Source organism: Neodiprion virginianus, chromosome 4, assembly GCF_021901495.1.
Source record: "Neodiprion virginianus isolate iyNeoVirg1 chromosome 4, iyNeoVirg1.1, whole genome shotgun sequence".
Taxonomy (NCBI): Eukaryota; Metazoa; Arthropoda; class Insecta; order Hymenoptera; family Diprionidae; genus Neodiprion; species Neodiprion virginianus.
This window is the reverse complement of record NC_060880.1, coordinates 24,279,692-24,307,407: the sequence shown is the minus strand read 5'-3', so window position 1 is coordinate 24,307,407 and position 27,716 is coordinate 24,279,692. Positions and strand designations below refer to the sequence as shown.

The following is a 27,716-nucleotide window of genomic DNA, read 5'->3' as shown; positions in this document are numbered from 1 at the left end:
AAGTCGGTATGCACACTTATTCCACACATCGGCGCCCCCGCATGGCTTATGCCTTGTACCAGGTATGCAGCAGCAAACAACGTACACAACCGCGTGCATTCAAGTCACTTGAAAATTTCCTCTTCGTGTCTCGTTACCGGCTCGCAGGTTACCCTCGACTACTCGTGCAGCGGTTCGACTCGGTTATCATCGCCATTCGTTACCGGATCCCGACTCCGGTCCGAACTTCCTTAAATCTTTCTCTATACGGGGTGGCCACGAAAAATTGAATCTCAATCGTACGATTACTTTTCAAAGTATAATTCCAGAATCGACATTCGTAGCGTCCACGATCTGTGATGTGGATTTATAACTTTTGATTCGCGGGTTTTGCAACGGTTTTAATGTTGCTCCATTCACCTTCGTCGAAAGAACAATTTTGACAAAAAGTATTTATTCTGTGCGGCTGAGTTATGACAGTATTTTCGGTTGAGGAGTTGAAACATTCTTTGACACCACACAAGACTATAGAGCTTGATGCCTGAAGTTTAGGGATTTTTGAAATGTCCAGATTTCATTGATTTAGTTGTGCAGAGAAAAAATATCTTGTTATACACTAAAGTCAACGACTCGATGTCAAGAATTAAACTGAGTTGAAACCTCGGCACAACAGTCACCAACACTGTATTCCAATAACGAAATAACAGATTATTACCCTGAAATCCGCCCATTTATGCTAACCAGGTTTAAATGACCCATCAACAAGTAACGACTTCGCAACCAATTCGCTATACGGTATATCATAGATTTTACTTGAGCGAGAAAATAGCCCAGAAATATATTTCCTGAGTTTCGCGAGCCCCCGAGGTAAGATAGCAGAGTGTGTATATATATATATATATATGTATATGTGTGTGTATATATATATATAGAATGTGGTACGGAGTTGGAAAGCGAGTTCCGCCACAGGCCTTTGATGTCTGAATTTCCAGGGCTCCCCTGACTGCAAATGAAAAGTACGACCCTTCAGAAGTGCTAGACCTCGACAAGGGTAGCATTTAGGAAGGTGGGGGTGAAAGCTGCCATTTTCCAAAGCCTGCGGCAGCGAGTTCTGCACAGGCATGTAACTCACTACCGCTCTCCGTGATGGAGCAAGTGCGTGGCTGTTTTCATGTCGTGACGACTCGATACTCGCGCCTATCCACCTCTCGCACCCTGCTTTTCTACACACGGCACAATGTAACTTTGCCTCAAATACAAGTACCGACGACGGTATAATAATGCCGAGGTCCTTCTGGGGAGAAATTACCACAGAGCATAAAAAGCAGGGCTGTGTACCGAGCTGCATGCGTATCGACTCCTTCTTGCAGTGAGTTAAACCGGCCGGCTGCGTGGGATCAGTGCCAACGAGTCTGGCGATGATTGCAGGCCATGGTAGTTACCGAGATGCTGACCACCCTGCACATAGAGGCAATTATTTTCCGCGCAATTGCCGATTTTTTTCGAGCGGCGCATTATAAGTAAGTCATTTTCAAACAAATCGCAGAACGCGCAGTTAAACTCGGGAAAATTATTCTTTCAAGTTTGTTGAGAAGAAAGAAATTTCATCCGATTCATTCACTGTGCAGTGAAATGTCATTCGGCTGGATAAATTTTTGCTTTCAAATCTGTTGAAAAATACATTTTTTCAACAGATTCGTATTTGAATGGATTATAAACTCTAAATATTAAATGGATCTAAATTCTTTGACGTTTTTCATCTTTCAACGTCTGTTACAATTTTGAATTAGCATACTTTTTTTGTAAATAGTATTGAAGTAAATGGTATATACCTACTACATATATCTATAAAGTGCCTGAAGACTTATTTTCTGAAATTACTTTGGAATCTGAACTCTTGTAAGGTCGGTAGCTTCGCGAAAATCATCGACATTATTGCACAAAATTCTGTGACCTTTCAGGAAATGTCCAACATACGGATTTTCGATGAATATGCAGGGTAACTACAGAGAGAGAAAAACGTTATTTTAAATTTGCTGTATTCCCGCAATCAAAGTATAAATTCTCCCATGGCTATTTCAAAGCAAGAATTGACCATAAGTTGTAAAACGTAGCGAGGAATTTTGTTACTTGGAATATTTCTATTTACTTCTATTCGCGACAACGAGATTAGCCATTTTCACCATTGTCGCAGGTATACTTCTTTAGAAAACTTTCCCTGCCCGTAGCTAGAATATTCTGACATTTCGAAGGCTGAACTATTCTTTGATACATCCAGATATTTCATAGTTCCTTCAATAGAATCGAGTACTGTCCGATCTTAAAATTCTCCGCAACAACGTTCACCCGAGACCTGCAGCGCCGTGTATCTGCAGGCGTAAAAAGACGACATCCCGAAGAGTTATCAGTTATCAGCACAACATAAAACACAAAACAGTGAAAAAACGACAGTCCCACTCTTCTCGAATCCCGGTTTGCACATGAAATAATTTCTCTTTTAGTCCGTCTGCCGGAGGTTGCCCAGCTTTTTGCGGGAGCAGCAGAAACTGCTATCCGCAGGCTACAGTGAATCTATGGTAAACCTCGACGCAAACGATGTACAAAGTGAAGGTAAACGCAAAATTATTAACGATGCCGTTAAATTGAATTACTGCGGTTACCAGGTTCGAACACTGTCCGTGCAGGTAAATACACGTTACGTACACTCGCGTGTATACATATATTAAATATATGTTGTACCTGGGGTACATGCGTAGCTGGTATACTCGCATGCACGGGTAGATGAACTCCAAACCCTTTGGATAAATGAGCAGGCTTTTCAATTTATTGCAATTTCAGGCACGAGCGCATGTCAACATAAATCACAGCTTCAGATGTCGTGGAATTTTCAATAGCTTGCTGCATGATTTAAAGGCTCGCATTTTAGAACTAAAAGTGATGCAGCGAGTTTCAAATGATTCCGTACATTTTCACTTAATACGTGGTTTGGTCTAATTGATAACTTTTATTTATTGTATGGCTGATTCATTGTTTCGTCAGCTTTCATTCTGCAAATTGAAAATATATAGAACGACACTCGTTGCACAGAGCTTGATTCGAGTTTTTGAAAAATTTTTGCATTCGACGTTCTCGAACTTCTTCCAATTTCCAAGATGATTGCCAATAATCCCTGACACATTGACGAGTGATTTTCATTAATGCATGAAATGAATGACAGGAAATAATCGATTCCAGGTGATAATAATATTGAAATATGATATTGTCGCATGGGAAGAGCGTAGTTAAAATGTTTACAATAATGTCGAAGTGTACGAATGAATATAAATTTTATATCTCCGTTTCATAATCAGAATTAAGAAAGGTTTGAATACATGGAACAACTTCACCTCGAAATCGGTAAAAATTCATTTCTCGCGAATATCGAAGAACGAAACATCCTAATATGAAATACAAAAATACGCCGTGAAACGAGTTATTCTCGGCCGACAAAAGCAGCTGCTGCAGTTTCGAGTACAAAGGGGACAATTTTTTCGAATAGAGGCCCGAAGCGCACTTTCGGCTGAACGATCTTACGGCCTATGAAAATAACCAAAAGACAATAAATAAATACAGTCTTGAAATATATTTTACCAACCATTTCATAGCAGGAGAAACAACAGTGCCCGGTATTTACCGAAAGCGTTGCACACAGTGTTCAAGCGTCGCAACTTAAGAGGAACGAGTCGACGGCGTGCAATTAAAACGAGGATAACGACTGGCGGGGAGCAATTAAGTTTATAATCAATAAACACCTGTCGTCTCGAAGCGCCACCGAGGCTCTTGCTGCAAGTACTTGGCACAATCGACTAAAGAGGGAGAATTTCTTTCTTTTCTTTTTTTTTTTTTTTTTGGTTTTTGCGAGGCGTGAAACGGCCGGGAGAATTTTGCAGGCAGCCGTGTCCCCCGCTGTCAAAATACTCTTTTCACTCGTTTGACGAGCCGAGGCGAAGCCGGGCAAAGAGAGAAATTTCGTCTACAATAAAGACCCGGGGCCCAGTCTCTCGGGGATCGGTGTGAATAGGCCCAGAAACCCGGCACCTTCGAACACGAACCCTGCGCCTCCTACCTCCCTTTCAGCCCTGTTCGGTCCTTCGGTGTGCAGGAGGACGAATAAGGAACTGCCGTTCAAGGGACCGAGTGTGAGAGAGAAAAAAAGGAAGAATGAGAAAGAGAGAGAAACGCGCCGGTTGCAGAGTACGGTATATCGGATCCCCACGAACCAACGCCCGCGCACAAAGGATGACTGTAATTTCATTTTTCGGTGTCGCTTTTGCCTCTTTTTGAATTCTCGTCTCTCGGAAGGTCCCTTTTCAAATTCGCGCAGAACGGTTGTCAGCTTCGTCGACGTGGGACGAAATCTGACTCGAACCGATCTTCGAGATGTAATCGAGAAGATCAGAGATCACGACCGATGCCCACCCATGGCACGGTTACAAAATCGAAACTTGCCAGCAAGATTCTGACCGCGGCTTTGCTCGCTTCGGTGTCGTTACAACAAGCAGCTCGATTCAGCCTTCACCTTTGGATGCAAGGGTTTATAAGACTATACTTTTTGAAAATATTCATTCACAAGTATCACGTTTTTTCTTAATTAAGATTATTATTTGAATCGAAATCCGCAGGAATGCAAACTCGACGAACTACAGATTTCTCAATTTCAATACAGGCTTTCAAATTACTTCAAAAGACGTGTAACGAATTATTTCCGAAATTCCAAAATGGTTTCAAAACCTGTCATGAAATTTCTAAAGCGGTTTTGGCTTCGTTACTTTTATTGGTGAACGCTGAACTCGAGTAGTAGATATGCGTAAAATGTAAAATATCAAATTTTTTTCATTACTGCACGTAATTTTCGTACGTCAGTAACGTATGTAGGTAGAATAAAATAGTTGTTTCTCACATCGGTACCTACTCTTCAATAATAACAGACCACTTGGAAAATAAATGAATCGAACGACTTGTCCGCAACAAGGAAATAGGACTTTAATTTAGAGGACGGAATTACTTCATCCCAACTTTTGTTCCCGCCCATACAGCACTAATCGGAAAAGCATGGTATTACAAGACGATTTGGACTCTGCAAGATCTTCGAATCCGTGGCGTGTCGTATTTACAAGATAACGTAGCCGTCAGGCCGGTGCTTAGCATATTTTCCGGTAGATCCTAGGGCGGCTCGAAGGATAAGGGTGTAATTCAGGGAATAGGGTGGAAGCAGGTCGGTCTTTTGAATAACGCATAAGTCTGTATACACCCAAAGGTCCTGAACGAGTATAGGAGAGCTTGAGGACGAGGAAACAGCCTGCAGTCCAGGAAGGCGTAAGTTAAGTGACACCGGTCGTAACTCACCTTGAGACCTTGCTGTATAAAGTTACGAGAATAATCAAGCACTAGCTGGGCTTCTTGCTTTACGAGAATTGTCTTTAAGGATTATAAGAAACGGGAGACACGGCCTGCAGCAGCCGCACTCCAAAACCCTCCGATATATCCGGTTACCCTAAGTTTTCAGAAATTTCATAGCCGTAAAACTCGGCGATAGTGAAAAAAAAGGCGAGAAAAAAATTACGTTCTCACCCGTTCTTTCCTCACCCCGACCCTCGTGATTCCTTCAACGCCAACGAGGGTCCCAATTCTAATTTCCACGACATCGTCAAGAGTCCCTCGACTACTTTTTACCCTCTTATTCTCTGTGCATATAAACTCGTCCTGTAGGACCCGGCGATCTATCAGCAAGGGTATCGGTATATCAGCTAAGCTCCAAAAAAATCAATCCAATCCACGATCACGTTACATGTTCAAATTCTTGACCACTCGAGAGTAGTTGCGGTATTTTTGCGAACGTATCAGATACGCGACGTTCGTGTGGTAGGAAAATGTAACGAATTCTTAACGAAGTATGATACAAAGTATTCCAATTAGAAAAATCAGTCCGTGAGTTGAAAGACGTCGTTTACTTCGAAAGATCAGAAAGTTCGGACAAACACTTCCATTCCCGATGCAGCACCCACACGCCATCCGTTATTTATCCACATGACACTGGTATTTCGGATGAAGACTGTGAGAAAATAAATTTTGAGTACGTCATGCACCCGAGTTCTGAAGAGTGTACGCAGTGCATGCGGTAGGTCCACGCAAACTCAAGTACCAGCCTCGTTCACATCTCTGTTATTTGTTCACACGAGTAGTTTCAGGGAGCCTGCAGCTCCCAAAGTAAATAGGACAAATTCTTCGCCCCACCAAAAGAGGAAAAAGTAATAAGAATAATGATAACACAAGGAACGCTAATCTACTGTTCCTCATTATTATTCCAGCAGAGAATTCAACCAGCATTTAAGTGCGTGCAGGTGGCACTTGGCACTTGGCACTTGGCACAGGGGAGCCGATTGATCCGAGAAATAATACCGCGCATTGTTCCATGGCTTCGTGTGACAGATGGAAGCGTGATTGAGACATTAGCGAACAATGCCGAGCATATGGCCGCTCCGAAAACCGCAGCAGGAAGTGCGTGTCTATATTTTTCACTGTGCATTTTACCATTTTGCAACAACATAGTAACAAATACAAGTCCAACAAAAGTTGACCCAATGTTAGTAATACCCGCATTAACGAGGCTCAATTCTGTGCCGATTGTGCAAACGGGATTTTGAATTTTCACCCTATTATGTATTCAAGACTGCTATCCTTATACCTGGAAAAAAAGTTGCTCGATCATGCCTCGGAATTTAGTTATTGTGATAAGCACCTGCGGCAGACGTGACATTTTTTTATTTAAGAATGTTCATATTAGTTCGAAAACTCACTGAAGACAATACAACATATTTTCAAGGGATACCATAATTTCACCTCACGTTTACGTTGATTACCCAAAGATCGAAAATCCAGTTCAAATTTTAAACTTTTTAAACAATCACATCAGTGGCTATTTATCCGCCAATCTTCTCTGTTTTCAAATTTATGAAATGAAAATTCAACATTCTCAAGACAATAGCTGACAATTCATGTTTCACGGTAAGCATGTTGTCTTGTGAATAAAGTTGATTTTCGAAGGTGAAAAAAATATTGGCAAATGGTTGAATCGAACTTTTACCACTGTGTCGTAATACTTTATTTAACTAACAAGAAGTTTACATGATTTCGTGAAATTATACGATTCCCTAGTAAGTTTAAGACCCTGCTAGTTAATTCGGTACGGCAAAACAATTCCGTGATTCTAGAATTTCTTCCAAGATACGATGATCCGGTATAATTTCAGTCAAGTGCCTGGGTTCGGGGTTCCAACGTCGCAAAACAGTTGACGCTTACAGAATGCACCTTTTTCTCCCGACGTGGGTTCTAGAGAGAAAGATGCGGCATGGTTGAGTAGTAAACGAACAACAAGAGAAAATTTACGAATAAGTGAACCGTAGCCTCTCTATTATTCAAGAAAATTCTGACAGGCACGAGTCAAGATCCAGCGGAATAATCCATTTTTATTCATCATGTTTCTACCCCTGTCGTAGGGCATAAACTCCCGAGTCCCCTCTCGACTTTGGCCGTAATCATTATCACGAAAAGGGACGGAAACACTGACCTACCCTGCAGACGTGACGGTGACTATTCGGAGACCTGGCTGGAGATCGGTGGAGGTTTCGTTGTATAATACATTCGTACACGAATGTACGCACACTTGAAACGCCCTCGAGATCCTCGGATAGATATATCTTCCCTTACCGACCGACTCCCCGAGGAGTGTACAGGGATTGTCGCGTACCATTTATCACTTTGCCTGCAGGACAAGGCGGCCGCCTCTCCAGGGGGATGAGGCTCACACTAAAAAGGCAGACTGGCAGACAGGGTCCATATAACTGCACCAGACAGGGCTGTTGGCCCCCCGTTGGCCCGATCCCCGGACGAGATATCCGCGTATACTTTTTTCCCCTTCTTTTTTTCAAACGGCAAAATTTTAAACAGCTTTCCAATGTTGCTCCTTTTCCGTCGAGGACGCAAAGCCGCCCAGAGGTCTCGTGCATACATATATACATATACATACATGCGCGATAAGGATCACCTTCGGCTTGAATTTTTTTAATTTCAATATTTGTAGGTTTTCACCCTTCTTTTTATAGTTTTTATTGTCCGTGTGACGAAAAATGTGAAAACAGTTTGTATGGGGACTAAAACGTGTGCATCAGGTTCCGAGAGTTCACACAAATTTTTTACTGCGAGCGACAATTTTCACCAAATTTAGCATAAATACAAAAATGCATATTTTAAATTAATGAAAATACTTCGGACACATTATCAAACCTACTCGTTCGCTCGTTGCCTGTGAATTTTCATCGAATAATAGTCGAGACACAAACACGGCCCGACAGAGGGAATGATTCAAGACGCTCAAGTTAATCAACAACGTTGAATTGTAACGACGCATTTTTATGAAAAATCTTTCTTTCGCAATTTTGGAATTCTCTGAAATTCAACAGATTGTAATAAATCTTAACATAAACTCATATTTTGAATACTAAGGTTCTTCAAAGTCATTGTTGAATTGCAAGATAGTAATTTATTTTCCAATATTTCATCGCGTTAATATTGCCAGTTTAGCCTTGTAATAATTCAGGTTTTCTAAATCATCAGCAAACGTTCTCATGAATATTATAACATATATTTTGGAGCTGATTAGAAATTCCTATAAATGTAATTCATTGGGCAACTACAGCAGTGTGAATAATTTATTTTGATGAAAAGAGAATGAAAATCGCTTGTATAAAGCATGGTTTATAGGTATATATATATATATATATATACACGTGTGTGAAACTGAAAAAAAATGGACCGAAAAAAAGAAGAAGTATAACAGGAAAGCGGAGCTAGCCGCCGCGGCTGCAACATACGAACCACTTAAACGCTGATTTGTCAAAAGCTGTTTCTTTCAACAAAAATATATATATATATATATATATATGTGTGTGTACAATGTACACGCACGCACACACTTATACACGATACGTTCGTGTATTCGAAACCATCAGAGCTTCTTGTCGAGTCACCTAGCATAAGGGTTTGTCCGCCTTGCCGGTAATGGAAAAATCACCCCCCCCCCCCCCTTCCCCGCAACCCAACTCCACTTCACAGTCTCGTTAGCTGCTCCCTTATGATCCTCCGACTTTGGTATACGTGCAATGTATACTTGTACATATGCAGGCGTGTGCGTATAGGTATGTACAAGTAGACACAACAGAATTCAACATCTAAAAGCAGTTGCGACTTGCAATAATGATGATAACAACAGCGTGATAGAGAAAATTTCATAAGAGAAGAGGAAAAAAGAAAAAAATCGTTCTTCGAAATTGAACATGTAAAATAGATTTCGGTCCGTTGTGGAATGAAATGAAATATCAATTAAAATATAAATATATTCAACTGGCGCGCCGCCGCGGTGTAATGCATATAACAGTAAAAAGTTACGACTCATCTTTGCGGGAGAAGCCGGAGATGCTCGTTAAGATCCTGTCACTCAAACACGTTTTACTTTAACTTACGGTCTCGGGGCGATTTTGAACCTGCACGTCACGTTGGGGTACCTATCACATATTTTCTATCCCGTTTATAATACTTTTTACGTACAAAGAAAGTGTACATAATGGCACACTAGAGTTGAATGGGACGTGTTCGAACGTTCTTGCTACGGATCAAAAATTATGCTTTTCAAGAGATTGCCTCGCAAGCTTGCGAGGTCTGACAACGAAGAATAATGTTTGGAGAGAAGTAAGAAAGATAACGAGACAAAGAGAGAGAAAGAACCGAGATTGACAAATTGAGAAAATATATACGGGTCTTATACGTAATAGTCACGTTTTATTTGTTATAATTTTATTTAACATCTATAGTATGAAATATATATATATATATATATATATATATATATTATTATATATATATAAATATATATATATATATATATATTTCAAGTTGATTGCTGCTCTAATTTAAAAGGGATTACGGATAAATTTTTATTTTAAAAATAGTTATTACCGAAAGGCTTTTCACTTCGAAGTCGAAGGAATAATTTCAGTTAATTGACATTGATTTCGATAACTTATCACGTGATTTCCACTGAAGTCCAAAGCTTGCTACGAGACTTGTTCGTCGTTATCATCCGATTTCAACTAACCCGCAATGATTTTCAGTGATTGCCATTATCTCTATTGACTCCTCGTGATGTCAAACAATACTGCAGTCATTCAAGTCCCTTCGCTGATAACAATTCGATGTCCATAACCGTTCCATTTGTGACTGAATGTAGTCAATGCCCTCTCTTTTACCGTGCTAATACACATATCACATCGCAGATGTACAAAGAATTGCAGAACGTCAAGTGGCTCAAGTTGAATCAAACAAATTTACTAGCCGTACAAGAAGAGACGAATGACCAACTGCAAGTGGAAGACTTGGGCTATACATCAACCATGAATTATTGTCTGCGAAGACGCGTAATTTCCGGTTTCACTGGCTGACTTTGACAGCGAAGTAGCTTTATCGTGACGGGTTCGAAACGAATTGAGTTAGGGTCGCAACGCGAAACGCCCTTCTTTTTAAACTTTCGAAAATGGGGTGACAGAGGGGTGTGAAATTATTTCGTTTGAATCGCCGTGTAATGGAATTGACTCTGAGCTCCCCCGATGCCCCGAGGGATTTCAAAGACACTCGACCAGGTACCCACTACTCAAGAACTAGATATACGACCGAGAGGGCTGAAACAGTCTCTGGCGAATATCCCCTGAGCATTTGCGCCAATGCAACAGAGTCCGCGTCCGTTCCGCACTTACTTTTTACCAATTCAATTCCCGGAGAAGCTTATAGAGGAAGGGCATCCAATGTTTGTGTAGGGATGTATTTGTTTATCGTGAAACCTGTTTTCCAACTACTCTGCGTAATTTCTTCGGTGATAATTTTCCCTGACAAATCTTTACAGATTAATGTGCCGAGAAATAAAAGGAAAAACACTCAGTGCAGGATGCTTTTTAAAATGTTTCCTGTACAGAGTAACTTTTTAGAATAGATATCATTCATCATTTCCGTCAATTTTTAACTGTGGAAAATTCCATAAATTGAATTTTGTTTCACCGTTTTTGTTTTTTTCTCTTTTTTAAAATATCAAATTTTGTGTCGAAATTTTAGGCACCGATTTTTCAAAACTTTCCGCCTTGTTTCAATTAAAACTCACACACTTTAGTTTTGTCCTTAAATTGATTTAAAATTGAGTCGTTTTCTCAACTACTTGCTTTGACATATCGCGTTTTGCAACATTTTCTCTATATTCAAAAACGTTGGAATTGAATATCCAGTTCATTAATACACGAAAAAATAAATCTTAAATCTAAAGCACGTACCTATAACATATTCGCGTTGTTATTGTTATCATCTTTTACGTCTTCTATACAGATGTATTTTATAACAATCGAGTGAGCGAGTATTGAAATCGTGAAGAGTTAATCTAAATTAACACTACAATCGTTGAAAAATTGAAATACCGCGTCGCATTAAAAATCCTAATTTACAGAATTTGTCTAAACCAAAAGAAATCCCTGACGTTCGCTAAGGTTTTTCAGACGAACTGTGGCCACCCTGACTTTTTACGCAATATGAAAAATTGAGAAAAAAAAAAATATACTCCAGTAGAGAAGAAAAAACAAATAACCATTGTCGCCGTAATAAAACTATTTCGTTGGAAAAAAAAAAACTCGTGTCCTAAAAACGAACATATTATTTGTCAGCGGATAACGATCGGTTTTACAGGTGTAGTATCTTGTATATATGATCTACGCGAAGCAGATGAAGGAGAAGAAGCATAACCGGCATTCAAAATACACAAGTAGGCACATAAATCGCGGTGAGGTTATAGGTACATAGGCGTATATAATATGTACAATAATAATCCGTGGTTCGTTCGAGATGAGGAATCGACGGGGGTCCATCGCCGGGTCGACCCCGAGCATGTAAATGTCCAATATTCCTGATCATTGAGCGAAGGTCCTTCGCGTGTCGTCTTCGTTGTTCTTTTTCTTATTTCAACGCAGAGCAGGAAGGGAAAGGGAGAAGGATATAATCAGGACACGTAGGACTGACACACGCATATTTCTGAAGCTCATCCTGCATCGCGCATAACGCGACCGTCTTAACGAGGAGCTCGGAGATTGATGGAACCAGAGGCGTCGCTGCTCGTTCCTCTCATGCCGTCCGACATCTCGACGTCCCTCGACTGCGGTCGTTTCTTATTGCCTGCGAGACGTGGGTACGCAAAACGGCGAACATCGTCAGGCCTCATTCTCAATTATATTGCAAACTGACAATAAGTCTTACGCGGTGATAGATTGGAGTTAATCCAAAGCCGATGCTTCGTACGAGTCTCTCTCTTCCCTGTGGAAATCTCGTTTCAGACTTGGTGATTTGTTTTTTTTTTTCAACGTTTTTATGACAACTGATTGAACAGTCGTAATAGCGACGAGTTTTCAAGGTATTTGCCGGGAACAGTGAACTATTTAACCCATTATTGCATGAATTATGATGGAGATAAAACAAAGATTTTACATTTACTCAAATAGTTGGACGGTTGGTACTTATAATGTGGGTTTGTATACGGTAAGGGGTTAATCAGAAATGAATGGAACTATCGATGAGAAAATTTTCTCGACGATACAAGAATGGCGACTTTTTCATTTAGAAAAGTCACTGAAATATTTTAAACGCACGAAATTCACCACAGAATTATTTAGATGACGTTTTGTAGTGAATTGTGTGCTTTGACGTGGTGGATCTCTATGCCCGACTGTTCTTGAAAGTATGTAGGTATAATTATTTTACTCAGAAACGCTGAGATCATAAAACTTTAGTACTAAACTTACTTAGTAGTAAATTATTGAAGGAGCCAGCAAGATATCCTTTTGAACTGAGAGCGCAATTAATCTCTTATGGCCTCAATTTTATTTCCAGTTGACTAATCCTCCAAATAAATTTCTGAAATTTCTCATATATTACCTGACCAGGCTAAGGTGATTACGTTTCTTTTGACAGCTTCGTATTTATGGCATACGAAAAATATTCGTCGAAAAGTCTTTTTACGATTGCGATAAAAAGTGAGTCAAATAATAATTTTGAGAACACAATGTGCCAATAATTAATTCAAATTGAAAATTTTTGCTTACATAAGAAAAAGTGGTCACATAGTCATACTTGTATACTTACAATCAGTCTTGACTGCGACAGTGACAAACTACGATTTTCGAGAATTCAGTCGTTACACGCAGGTTCAGAAATTTTTTAATTAAATCTGAAGAAATGCCAAGGTTCTCAATCTTCAAACTTTTTTTCATGATAAGCATAATAAATCTGAAAATAATTCGCTGGATTTGAACAATTAGATATCGTTACGTTTTTAAACTTAATCGCGAGTCTCTGAAAGCTGATTTAATAATAAAGTAAAGAAACGCTGCGAATACGAATCTCGAATCGAGACGATATTTTTCGTCGAAATTTGTTCTCTCGGCGCCTATGAGCGTACATAAACGTTTTCACGGGGTCCCAGCGGGCCCTTTGAGGTCTCCCCCACTCCGCTGGTAACATCAAGATGGGCCTGTCAGACCCTAACTAGGTAGGATCCGAAAGCCCGACGCACAACGCTAAGCCAGGCTTTTGGGTCCAGCGTTGCGGGATCGCAGCGTCCAGCCAGCAAGCCAACCAGCCCCTCGCCTCGGTGTGTTTTAGTGTTTTGACACTGCCCCGTGACAGTTGATTCCTGTTCAACTTCCAGTGATTTGACGTGGCCAAATTAAACGGGATTCTAATCTCGGATGGTTATTATTTTATACCCCAGCGTTTTTTTCCCGCCTACGGTTCCCTCGACGCGTAACGTCGATCCATCAGATATCTATAAGAATATTCGGCGTATGATGAGGATCGATGTTGGCTGACGAATGATTTATGTCACCCCAAGGTGATTGATTTCACCGGTTATACTCGACTGTACGGAATTATTTTCGAAGCTTCTCCCGAGCTGTAATTGCCTCGTACCATCTCTCAATTTTCGATCACTAAAAGGTCGTACAGTTGGATTTGACGAAAACGTCATCGTTCTGAAATATGGACACAATCTCACGATCCTGTAATCAGCGGTGAAATATCCTAACACGAACGACACGTCATGCGTATAGTTGCTGATTTGAACATAGTAGACCAAAAAATTGTTGTTTTTATTATGAAAAACTCACGTCGATTGTGGTTCGGGTTAATGAATATATAATTTCACCGGCGTAATAGACACTAATTTTTGAAATAGCCAATTCTACTATCACGAGTCAATTCAGAAGAAAGTTTCAAGGTAATGGACGCTCTTTCACATACAATAAGGAGTGGCAGTTTACCCTGGATTAAGCTATTTACGAAAAATTGCATCCTGTGATATTACTTCTTGCTGCAGGCAGTCCTCGTCAGACGTGCGTGATGACGAGCCAGGTGAGATTGAACCTCAGATTTCAGTTGCCAATGATGATATAGATATTATACACGCAATGCATGTGAATAATCCTGTTACAAGTCGGCTCGATGTATGCACGTGTGTACCGTAGTTGACGTGCAGATTGCAACGCCGCTGCGTTTCAATCAATACCTTAAGTTTGTGATCAAATCGCTAATTTGTATGAAATCTGTTCGTTTCTATTCGAGAAAATTGTAGTCTTTGCTTTAGTTCAGTCAAAAATTCGCCACAAAAGCGAATTATAAAATTGCAAACAAGTTAAAGCGGAACTTGGAAAGTCTTTTAGGATACCGGATGACTCTTTCAGAGACCAGAGGTATTCGAAAAATCAATTTCCTTTTAAGCTCAACAGTATTTAACAGCGTGGGCTGGACTAAAAGGCGCCTGATTCCGGCGGGCAGGGTTTAAAACTTGCGGTTATAAGGGGCGCATGCCAAAGATTAGTTCCGTTCGAATGGGTCACCAGAGGCAGGCAAGCAAGCCTTATTTCGAGACAAATTTCAGACTCTCTTATCTAAATAAGATGCCATATACGACCCTGAGGTGCCGCCCTGATCACAGAATCCCGGTGTTGTTAGATAACGGTCAGATTTTTGGGACCTGTTTATACCCCGCTACCTCGATTCTCATAGGCTGCAGCACTAATTTTATCGATTCTTCTCGCCGCCGTGGGTCACGCTGTCAGGTATGCGGGATCGTATGCCATACTTTGGTTTGACATTTATTATACAAGGAATCTCGAGATGAATTTGCACGAGTTCTTGGAAATTCAGATGAACTGTTATGCAGATGAAGGTAAAAACCGATCGTTAAATAATAAGGATCGTAAAAAAGTAGTTTGGACATAAAAATATTTATTCATGTGAATCTTTAGTCGAGTAATTTATTTGCTTGTCAAAAAACCAAGTCGATATTGTGAAATGAAATTTTATCGTTTCGTCATTTATTTATTCTAACGAATAAATTCGTTCATGATATCGCGCAGAAAAAAAATTTCACGTTACTGCAAACACATCGACTACTGGATTAATATATTAATATTTTCATTAGTTCGGAACGAAATTCCAATCATCTATTCTTTCGTTAGCTCCTGTCTCTTACGACACTATTTTTCCACCAATAATAACGAACTTTATAAAAACGAACCTTCGCCTAGCCACACAATTCGTAACAAAAATATCCTAACAATTCCAAGTGTTCAAACTTTCATTTTTTGGGCAAATCATTATAGAAATATACGATCAACGTTTATCAAAACCGTGTAAAAATTCGCTATCCTTGGTAACACTAGATATTTGATGAAAGCGAGAGAAAAACTTGGGCTATCTAACGTGGTGTTGAAATATTATTACTATTATTATTATTATTAGGCGCATATTTTTTAAGTCGACAACTTGACGGTATATTTTGCAACGTTATAATCAAGGGAACGAGCAATCAATACGGTGGTGCTATTTCCAGAGTTAAACTTCAAGCGTATGAATGTGCGTTACACGTTGCGTAACACACTCAACCGATATTGTTAACTAAGTGGGATAAAATTAAAGCGGAAAAAGCGTGCGTTGTATAATTACTCTGGTTTACGTGATTATTAATGCAACGATACATCCAACGGTAATAGCTCTTAGGGTGATGTGGCTCGTGCGCATAGGCATATCACATCTATTATACGTGTTTCTCGGTACGTATTGTACGTAATTGTGTAACTTTGTCAAGCGCGTGCTGGTGCAACCGAATTACCAACCACACGCGTACAATGCGTATGTAACAGCCGTCGACGTCGTAGCGTTGATTAATATAAAGTAGCGCCGATTACAACTATGTACCTTGTCCTACACGGCTATAGAATATTAATTTATACTACATAGTAGGTACGGTAGGTCGCCCACGTTGTATCGCAACTGCTGACGCGGGTATGGCTGTACTGCATTAATCTGCATTCAGGTTTGATCGAAATTTTGTCTCTTTTACGTCTCGTTAACGTTCCCTCTAGGATTTTTCATAATTTATTTGAAATTTGCAGCTTCGCGTCTTCGCAAATTTCATTGAGGGAAAATTTGTCTACGCGACGCGCCTGTGAGTTGAATTTGTTTGGAGGAAATTTGAAATGCTTGACTAATTGATTAGGATTTTAAGACTGGTCGAGTAATAAAAAGAAATGTCACAAGTAAAAAGAAAATACATCCTCGTAAGGATATATTTTCCTGACCAGCAGCAATAACGAAAAAATAATCCAAAATTCATAGCACTTTTCGAAATGAGATTTTTCTTTCTTTTCAATCGCGGTTCTGTTGCATATTCACGAAACAGCACGGCTGCATAATACTCGTGTTAATTCATCACGATCAGTTACCCCAGAGAACGCCCATTCGGGAACCCTAGTAGCAAGTTCGGGTTCGAAATGAGAAACCCAGTTTTCCTTGAACCAGAGTCTGGGAGTCCATATGGGCAGCGGTCAGAAAGAAGTAGGTATATACCAACCCATCGTCTGCATATATATATATATATATATACATCGGGGAGTAAGGATCCGAAGGGCCTCTGGCCCCCTTTCCGTAAGGCCCACCGTAAAAAGAGAAACGACGATTGGGAATAGGAAGAAGAAGAAGAAGAAGAAGAAGAAGAAGAAGAAGAAGAAGAAGAAGAAGAAGAAGAAGAAGAAGGAGGAGGAGGAGGAGAAGCCGCGGAGCGGGAAAATAAACAGAAAATGAAGAGAGAGAGAGAGAGAGAGAGAGAGAGTGAGAGCGAGAAGAAAGGCGACGAGAAATAGAAAGAGAGGGCGAGAGAAACGAAGGGAAAGGAAATAAAGGACGAAAAAGTGACTGTCGATTATTCGGTGTCTAAACAAACTAGGACCGGTCCTGTTGCGCCCCACGCCTCCACGGTTTAACAAGGCCCTCGTTATAATATTTTATTACAGCCCCGGTGTGTGGGTACCTACACTGCAGAGCTCGGCACATACGTCGCCTGGCTGACAATGAGCTGGCGGGGTGAGTCGAGAATAATGGATCGTAAATATTCCGGTTATAGAATAAGGTATGTATAATATTGGATGTGGCGTAATTCATCCCCGATCGCGCTTTTCACACAAATTTCGAATATCGTATTCTCACCCCCATCGCTTCGAGGATGAGAGGCAAAAGTTGAGAATGAGACAAAAATCGTTTGGAAAATCTTCAGCGATGCTATTTTCGCTGATGATACGTGAATGCGAGCGAAACAACGTTCCTGATGTATGTAACACTGGAAAAAAGATCTTACGATTCGAACGTTCTAAATAATTGAAATCTCGTGTTTTTTTAACGGATAACGATCACATTGGCGCTTTGTAACTTTACAATCTTACTTTAATGCAGGATTTTTGAAAATGTTTTTTCAGACAAATTTCGAAGATTTTCAGGGCTCAGTTAGTGGAATGATTGCAAAAACATTGGAATCGGCCCAAAGACACCAGAGTTTAATCATATTGAACGTTTCAATTATCAAACCTTTTCCTAAATCCCCCCTACCTTAAAATCATATCCATTAGTACACGTACGGCAGGGACGTTTTTCCGTTTTTCCTCGCAACTTTTTACTCAGACGGTACGGCCGATTCATCTATAATAACGTATCCACTCTGTTTACGCAAACAAGAGTGATGCAGGTATAATAATTTTCGCCGAGACTGACCACGCTCCCTCTGAAAATACATTCCGTTCATACCCTCGTCTTTGAGAAGCTTTCCTGCGTGAAACGTTCAACAGAGCGAACAAAATTTCGCAGGCTGCCCACTGAGCCGCAATAAACGCAAATGTGCGATCACCGCAGAGTCAGGCGGATGTTACGGTAGGAAATCTTCCCGGATGATACCGGATGCGAATTGCAAAGATTAGGCGAAGAAACGCCGGGATTTCCGCAATTGTTTTCTTTCACGTCTCTGTTTATCCCGCTCGGTGGGTGAATGATGAATGCCGAAACGAGCGATCGGCAGTAATGCGAATACGTGAATTTGGTTCTGAAAATCGATTAATTTTTATCGTTCGTTCGATTCTGTGAATCGATGCTCAGGGTAAGAAGATCGATTCTCCAAAAATCGACAAATATTTCCGTATCACTTGAAGCGAGCCGTCTGCGATGAGATTTAACGCGTGGCTCGCTTTCACGTCGCGTGATTCGTTGAAAGTAAGATAATCCGTCGCGCCGTGAGATTTATTTGATAGAATTTAAACTATGCACTTGAGAGTTCGAGTGCAGCGTGTACGTGAGTTGAAACAGACGACGAGTGATGAGATAACTGGTAAATAACTTATGTAGGTAGGCAGTAGTTCTCGCCGCACGGCTTGTGGCCGGCTAATAACACCGTGTGTCCGACTAAAGTCAACTCCTTCTCTTTCTTCTTTCTTTTCTCAAGCATCAGGTGAATCGCACGCCTTCTCGGATCCTTTTATTTTTTGCTGATATTGGCATTGTTAAAGGCGTGGCTGCGTGTACCTGACGGATACTTTTCGTCGCATCACGATTCAGATAGAATCGTTTCCATTTCGTCTTTTTACCAGATATTCACGGATGTTTGGTGGTTCGGTAATCATTTTTTATTTGACTTTCCACCGGTTGTGTAAAAGAACTTGCAGACTTGATTCATCTATGTACTCGCTTATGTGTGGCAGAACAAACCATAAGTTTATCTTTTATCGTCCTTTCGTTTTGTGAGTCAGATCAAAGGGAAGAAAATTTCATTTTCAATGCCCAGTTTGATTGGTACTGTGGTTTACTTGGGCTTACGAGAGTCTGACAAAGTCTTGAGTCTTAGACTTCAAAACTCAAGACTATGTCAAACTAGCCAGTGAATAGTTCCTCAAGATTTGTTTGATACTAGGCATTACGAGTTCATTTTTATCCGTAAAATTAGCTCCAAAAGCAGTAAACAAATCATCAGATTTGATTTCGCTGTGTAAAGCAGACCAATTCGCGATGGAACGAACGTGTGAAACAATTTTGAATGGCTTTCATTTCATGACAACTTTTTCTACTTGCGTTTAAACTAGATTAGAATCAGATCGTCCAGAGTAATAGTAAATCGGCTTACCCATTAGTTTTCGAACCTCTGCCTGGCTCAGGAACAAGTTGAAGTTGCCCGCGCCTTGGCGAAGGATCAGGAAGCAAATTGCAAGTTTGAAGAGCGTGGAAACCATCTCGAGATCGGACAGTTTTAAAAACCGAAAAAAACCCTGGAGTCGACCCGGGTTGACGAGGGAAACATTACATATTATTAAGCGGTTAAAACACACTTGTCAATTGTCACGTTCGGATGGCGGAAGAAATTTCAGAGTCCAGAGTGAAGCACAAGACCAACAACAACGAAAACAAAAACAGAACTGTTCCCGTTCGGCGATTCAAATTTCGCGCGTTATTCCCGCACTCGTAACAGCCGCAAGCTCTCTCTATCCCCCTTTCGCTCGTTGGATGTTGACATGAAATTTGCACGAGTTTTCCGATCGGGAATGAAGAGTGTCTCGAATGCAGCCGCCGAGAATAGCTCCGAAAATAAACCGAGCGTTTGACAGCTCGGAGCGATGTAGAAATTCGTCGATAATAGTGAATATTGGCCGACGAGAATGCTCGCGGGGCTTTTTACTACCCTCGGTGAATTCGTCGTCGCGAATTTCCCCGGTTTCGGTGTCTTTTGGAACCCGCGTTTTTCTCTCAAAGATCGAATGCGGTTCGACGCTTTATATTCGACGACGCGAACGATCGCGTTGCTCCGTCTCTACTACTCACAACCAGTTGTCTGCTCAGCCATCGGCTTCACCCGCTCACGCTGGCCTCGCGTTTCGCCGCTGATGACGACGACGCCCGAACGCGGCCGAAGAGACCCGAACGACCCGGCAGCACCCGCTGTGCCATGGTGCATTCGCCGTAAGTCAGCAAAGCTCTGCCTTATGGTCTGTTCGTGCTTACTTCGGAGCAATTTCTCGTCCCTAGAAACGTCGCGTCGCCGCCCTTGCCATCGTTGAAAAAATAATTCTCACGAGGGGGTCCATCCTTCGGTCCTTGAATAAAAAAATTTCGAAAGCGCACGTAACAGAAAAATCGAAAATAATCAAGCACAAATGAAATATTGGAGCGAGCACAGCAGGATATTACAATATCAATCAAATTTGATTGCTTGTAAAATACAAAATTATATTTCGTAGCTCAAACGTTTTTTTTTTTTTTTAAAGGACTCGAGTGTCCATCTTGAAATCGATTAAGGCTTTTGTAGGCGGGTGAAGGGTTCCCAAAATTAAACGCGTATATCCTTATATCGAAGAAATTTTGGTTTTATTAAAGTTAAATATCATGATTGAAGGGGATTAATGAATTATCATATCAAGGGTAAAAGACGCTAAGAAATGTTCATTGCAAAAGTTGCATAATCAAAATATAATACGAGTCATGATAGTCGACAATTTTTTCATTCAAAATCTTTTAGTTCGTTTTAACGTTAACCTGCCAATCGCCTTTAACTGATGGTATTGAGTTTCCTTGGGGGGAGGAAATAAATTGGAACAAGGATTCAACCGATTTAACTTTTTAAGGGGGTGCCCTGGTCGATTGCAACATTGTCGTATGTATCACCAAATATCAACGTCGGTGTATCTTAAACGCAAAAAAGGCCTACGACACTTAGAAATCGACCAGGACACTCCTTTAAACGTCTCATATAAAGTTTCATTATCCGATTATAATCGTATAAAGACGGACAATTGAGCGTGTGCTCGAAACAGTAGATAGCATTATTTCGCTTTCTACTCTATGACGAGTTCTGTAAAATATTTGATGCTAAATCATAATCTCGGCCGAATTTTGCCATCGTTTTATTTGGCGTCCAATAGCGCTTGACAAGTTGCCAGTAGTTGGAATAACCGTAGAGGCGAAATAAAATTTCAAATGTATACGAACGGCGGTGTCACGTTGGAAGTTATTGCTTGTGATTTAGGTCTTGACATACACGACTTATTTTCTACCAGTTGCTTGAAGCTATCTTTTGCAATTCAAATGATAGCACGTCATATGGTCGGTGACTTCAAAAAAGTTGAGAACTTAGTGATATTTATTCATACGTTTTTTGAGCGTAACAAGTATCTCGCCGAAAACAAGGCACAATTGTTGAGGCCCAATTTACAGTTAGCCACTGTCCCAACAGTTTACTTAAATATGACTATTTTTGTAAACAGCAGTAGAAACATAGCATGAAAAACACTTGAATTTACATCGAACCGAACGAACGAAACTATTCAAAAACGTAGCGTAGGCTACTGTATGCCCAGTTAGTAAATTTTTCTCCCACTGTAATTTCGTTCGTTTTACATTAGTACCTCACATTTCCATATTAAGGATTCTTATTCAAGTTTAGGGCATAAATCACGATGCCTGATATTTTCTATTCTGTTGGAACAGCACGGAGATCTAAAATTCGGATCACGTTAAATTTTGATGTTTCTTCTTCGGGTTCCGACTTGGGGATAGCCTAGGAATCTTTAAATGCCTTGTGCCATACAACGCAAGCGTTTCTTCCAGCTGAACTCCTCTATTTTTCATCCTCGTATGCATATTATATCCAAGTATGTGAGTCATTATACGAGCTCGACAACCGAAAGTAAGCAATGCGTTGGCGTATACATACGTGTGCTTGAACCTTATACTCTTCTTTCCTCCGCGGCGTCGTCCATTGAAAAGGAAAAAAAAAGATAGGAATAAAACATCTTGAAGAAAACATGCACTGGGTTCAAAGGGTTATCCATTCTCCGATGATAGGAAACGCCTCTGACCCACTGTACGCACATGTGCAACGTTACTGTTGGTACAGTGATCCATGAGTGCATTGTATTGATAAAAAGTGTGGTATTTTTAATACAATGTATCTTAAAATCACTTCAGAGAGTTGAAACAATTAATACAAAGCGTGGATATAATTTTCATCGAATGTTGTAAGACTGGACATAACATCGAGCTGTAAAGGACAAATTATATCCAACTTCTGAGTGCCAAGTCCTATTAACGTGTGTGGAACACGCATCTGTATACGTACAACTTGATTCGCGTTATTGAAGGAAACATTCATTCATTCATCCACGGAAGGCTCGCCAGCGAGGAGACTGCAGTAGTTTCATTGTAAGGATAAAATGAGATTTTCTTGCCGACAATAGTGGAGTAACAACTTCTCGGTCTCGCTCTAACTCCTCTCTCGCCCGAGAGTCCGTTTGCGAAGGATCAGAGAATAGGATAAGGGGAGATAGTTCCAACACTTGTCGCAGTGGTATCGCCAGCTGTGGCGAATCGGCGTTACTGATCAACGGCCAAAAAAATGAAGTCCATAAAATTGGATTCCCATTTAGAGCCGGCTTGGCGCGTCCGATTGGTAACAAACCACAGTCCTTCTCCTACGAACTTCGGACAGAGTGCATCCCACTTCACGTCGATTCACTTCCAGCATCGCATCCACATCCCAACAAGCCGACGACTACTCCAAAGGCGTTTCCGATCAATCCGGGGATCGTCCTCGATTCATTCTTTCTTCGTACGATTCTTGTGATCGTCGATTACCGTGCCAAGACCCTCGTTTGATATATTTATGTGCCAGTCTGTGTGGCCAGGGATGCGATTATGTCGATGCGCCGAGCGTTACACTTAAGTATACGATGCATGCGGAGAGACAGTCGCATAAGTAATGAACGATGGAACGTTGGTGGTCATTACTAAAAACAATCTTGCAGCATGGCGGTGCATCAAGATCTTCCAGCAATCCCCCAAAATGGGCTTAAATTTGGTCATTTGTAAACGCGGGTTGTTACACCAGCAAAATCGATACCCTTTAAATTATGATCGTTACATTACAAAAAAATTGTCTCACGAATAATTACAGGTAGTAGAAAATTTATTGCTCTGATACACGATGCGATAAAGCTGAATTAGAATGGGATTATATTCCAATTGTTAAACAAGCTTGAATAGTCAAAGTAACGAACAATTAGTGTTTTCCCATTCCATCCTCCAAGATCCTCTAGTTTTAACTCGTAATTCAATTGTTCCAGATGAAGTTACGTTATACGCAGTTAAATTTCTTCACTAAACGCTCAAATTGTATAACTCTTTGGACAAAGACACGTTTATGGAATATTTTTAACGCAGACGATTACATAGACGCAATTATAATATACTTAACGTAAAGCACGTTTCCTTTACAAGGACCTACCATTCGATAGTATTATTATTATATGAGTGAAAAGCCGCGCGGTAAGTACGTTATCAGAAAAATTCTCCCGAGTACAACACTCCAGTCCGTCAAAGACAGTCATCCAATTTCACGGTATCACACACCTATACGTATCCTCTCAAGTTCTTCTTCTCACTTGTCCGAACAGCAGGTCGACAGGCAGTGAATGGCATGAAATGAAATGTATCAGCCGTTGCGAATCGGAGAGGCAAGGTGACGTCTTCTCAAGTGGATTGATAATCTCGCGGTGCACCGAAGGGTCTCGGGCTGTTATGGCTTTGTGCAACAGATACGTGATAGAGGAGATTATCGAGCCCCTGCTACTGCAGCTGAGGAGTCAAAAATGTAATCCGTGATACCGTAACTTTCAGCCCTCAGGGCTCTCGTTTTCATTGCTCCACTGCAGCCGCGTGGATGGTGTAATACCATTGCCTACGTCTAGTAATTCGTGCCCGATCAAGAAGGCTGCCGTCCAGGTGAGGAGTTAGCACCCGAGAAGTTACGCATGCCGCCATTTTGTTATTAATTTCAATGAAAAAAAATCTAAAATATTCTTCAAACTATAAATAATAAAGCCCTTCTACTGAAATTGCTCTAAGTGGTTTCATTTGCTTTAAAAAAAAAAACTCCTAAAAATAGGTATGATTTTAGACCGTCCAAGATGTACCCTCCCTTCCCCTTTGCGACTCGTCCATTTTCGACGTCACGTTCCGTCGGTCGGACGGAGGCCTGCTTTATCATTTCTTGATCCCTTTTTTTCATCAAGGAAGAAATTACCGGACGGCGTGATCAGCGCACCGTTGCACCGTATACCTACTTTGGTGCACATCGTGAGTGAGCCGGAGGGGAAACTGCACGACGAGATCTCTCCTCTTGGAGAGGATAAGTTAAGGACTGCGAAGTAATCGCCCGGTCTGAAACTTGTTTCGCAAATTTGCAGCTAATTGAAAACTGTTAAGGTCGTGCTGAAAATACGGAACGACGAGGACGACGACTCGTCGACTCCATACTTATGACTTATAATTTCATCTCGCGTCTTTGTTCCCTTTACCCATATATCTCTCCGTCAGATCAGACGGCATGGGTGCAGCCTATTTGAAAAATAAAAGATTTTCACCCTCTTCCCCCCTCGCCTCGTGCTGATTTCACAGACCACCCGGACGCCTAACAGCCACCATCCCTTTACTCCGTTCCCCAACAGCTACGCCTATCGAATGCAAAGGCAGTTTTTACTTTCGTACATCCATATGCACGAGGTGTGTTTAGCAGCTTCAACGAGGTATGCATTAGCGAATTTTTTGCCGCTAATCCATTTTTTTCGCCAACTTCTTGAATGTTTGTTATAGGTAACATAGTTGCAGACTGTATGACAGTAATCGTGAAAAAAAACTGTGTTCCTTGTCCGTTCTGACTTTTAATCTCGTATAATGTCCGTGATATCTCAAAAACGGCTTAGTTGATTTACTTTGAATCAGGAGACAGTATTCCTGGTCGTTCTATCCTCTCTCTCACGATTCCTTTTTTAGATTGTTACATTTTTATGTTGCATATAAAAGAAACTTGCAAGCTTTGTCCGAAAAATCCAAGCTTAGCTCAAAACTGATGCCGAAGAAGATGAAATATCCAAGAATACTATCTTTACGTTTAATTTATTCCGTTCAGTCATTTCGCGGTATTACGGAAATCGCAAAATATCCGACCAAGAGAAATAGTTGACGCTATTGTCAATAACAATGTTTCAGATTAATTTGTTGTACTACAAAAATAGGCAAACGAAGCTTGCTCTACAGAATACTTCCGAATAAAACAAAGCCCGAAGGATTGGCCGTGAAGATATAAATTCCCAAAATTCACCCACCTTTTCATCCGCATACTCGTATATATGCCCCCTTGACATTTAAAACAGCAGGGAAAGAGAGAGGCTCGTTTCTTTCATACCGTGGCGACGATACGAAACTTGCGAGCTTTCCCCGCGCCCCTTCGAAGATTACGAGCCGCGCCGCGTGACGTTTTGAATTTTTTCTGAGGGTAACATAAACAAGGCCCCAGAGATAGGAGGCTTTTCTTAATCTCGAGCAAATGCAGAGAGCCGCTTCGGTTAAATCAAGACTGAGTTAACATGGCGGCGCGCGTAAGAACGAGCTCCTTTGTCGGGCCTAATCTGGGCAAACAGCGGTATATCTACGGCTACTACCGCGGAGTTTAACCGAGCCGCACCTACCGCGGCGGATTTAACGCGAGATCGAGCCGCGGCCGCGGCGCTTCTTCCGTCTTTGGCGCACCGAGGATCTACAGCAGCCGCAGAGCCCACCAAAGTTTTTGTAAAGGTAGCCTGCGCCGTTATCGCGTCTCTTTACAAGGTGACAATCCGCCTTGATTGCAGCGTCTGTAATTATCGCTGAGACACGCCGACGCGACGCCCCTGCGGAATTACTCACCCATTCCGCAAATTTCCGGAAACGACAAATGAGAACGCTATCTCTCTATCGAGACTTACAGTTTTCTGATGAGCTTGCAGTTTCATGTTCTTTCATGCTTGACCCGGGCCTCAATGGTTCGGTTTGCCCTTTTAATCCACAGGGACTGGTTGAAGGAATTTTCACTCTCTTCAGCTGAATGATATTCCGTCAGGTTGAAACGAACGTCACCTCAATATACGTGTAGAAATAAGAAACAACTACTATTGTACGGTGCAGCAAATAATTTTAGTTGGAAATTAATTCATCAAACGTTTCATCTTTTCGGAAATCTCAGCATTGCAATTGATGAGAAATAGAGTATTCAGAACATTGGATATATCCTATATTTGTGCATTTCTCAAATTTATTCTCTCATTTTTCATTTGTTTTCTTCAAAACCTTGCGAAGCTTTCAAACCATCGGTCTAAGTCTTCTTATAATTTTTCTGAGAGAAATTTACGGCACTTTAACAACTTACATGACGGGTAAACTTTAAGTATGATCATGAGGCATATTATACTATATATATATTACATTGCTTATGAAGTTTTCCTGCACCAGCCACTCAACGTCTTGCCTTTTAAATCGAGATAAACGTGTACAGCGATGGTTACGGCAAGACAAAAATTCGTTCCAAAGACACTTTATACTTGCTTCGGCATCAAGTATATTCACAAACATGATCAGCCATTAAATCCTTCAAATAAAACATGATGCGTTACACAGGGATCCTAATATAATATCAAACACTTCCAGAATGTTATTTGTACATTAGGGGCTGTCCATAAACTACGCAGCTTAATTTCGATCACTTTTGAATCACCCTCCCCCCTCCCCGTCGCGCTAGCAAGGCACGTGGGTTAAAAAAAAAATTCATAAAAAAGTAGTTCTTTTTGAACTTTTATTTTTCGAAGACATTCGAAAGAACAAATCGTGAGACTAGCCACGCATGCAAATTCTTTTAGTGGATCTATTTTACCTAGACCAATCACAAATTTCAGCACAGCCAACTTAATTCTTCCGCACGTTGTCAAGGTGAGCGACCGAATGTCAAATAAACCTTTGAATTTGTTGCTGCAAATGACCGCGAGGTGTGCCACCAGCGTGACGGCATTCGGCACCGGCGAATCACAGAACAGCGCGGCAGACGCGAAGGAAGCTTGAATATAGATTAAAAGAAATACTAACGAGAAGCTCTCATCTGTAATTCGGCAGAGAAACCCCGAGGATCACGAAACGCAAGAGCTGCCGGGATACGGCGAGCGTCCGGTGTGTGTTATGCACACAATTTTTCCCCAAATAGTGTGCAGCCCCGTCGGTGCTACTTGTTGTTGACATACACGCGAGAGACGTGTGCATATAGACATATTCCTACGGGGGATACATGTATTCATACGGTACCATACGCCCGCTCGGCGGGTTCTCGTATTGTTGGCTCACCCCGCTTTGGTTGAACCTGCGTGACCCTGGATGCGATTCAAGGCGGAGGAAAA

The 27,716-nt window shown here is 41.1% G+C and overlaps 1 protein-coding gene across 2 annotated transcripts in view; it reads right to left on the bottom strand.

Annotated features, from left to right (window-relative positions):
* The window catches only part of LOC124303676 (tyrosine-protein kinase Dnt-like), a 32,971-nt gene extending 12,664 nt beyond the window's left edge, over positions 1–20,307 (bottom strand). Inside the window, exon 1 of one of the 2 annotated variants that reach the window (XM_046761181.1) lies at positions 19,595–20,307. In XM_046761181.1, coding sequence (XP_046617137.1) covers positions 19,595–19,700 — 106 coding nt within the window. In that variant the 5' untranslated portion in view covers positions 19,701–20,307. The remainder of the gene's footprint in view (positions 1–19,594) is intronic. The other variant, XM_046761180.1, reaches the window with a different exon arrangement.
* Between the last annotated feature and the right edge of the window lie 7,409 nt (positions 20,308–27,716).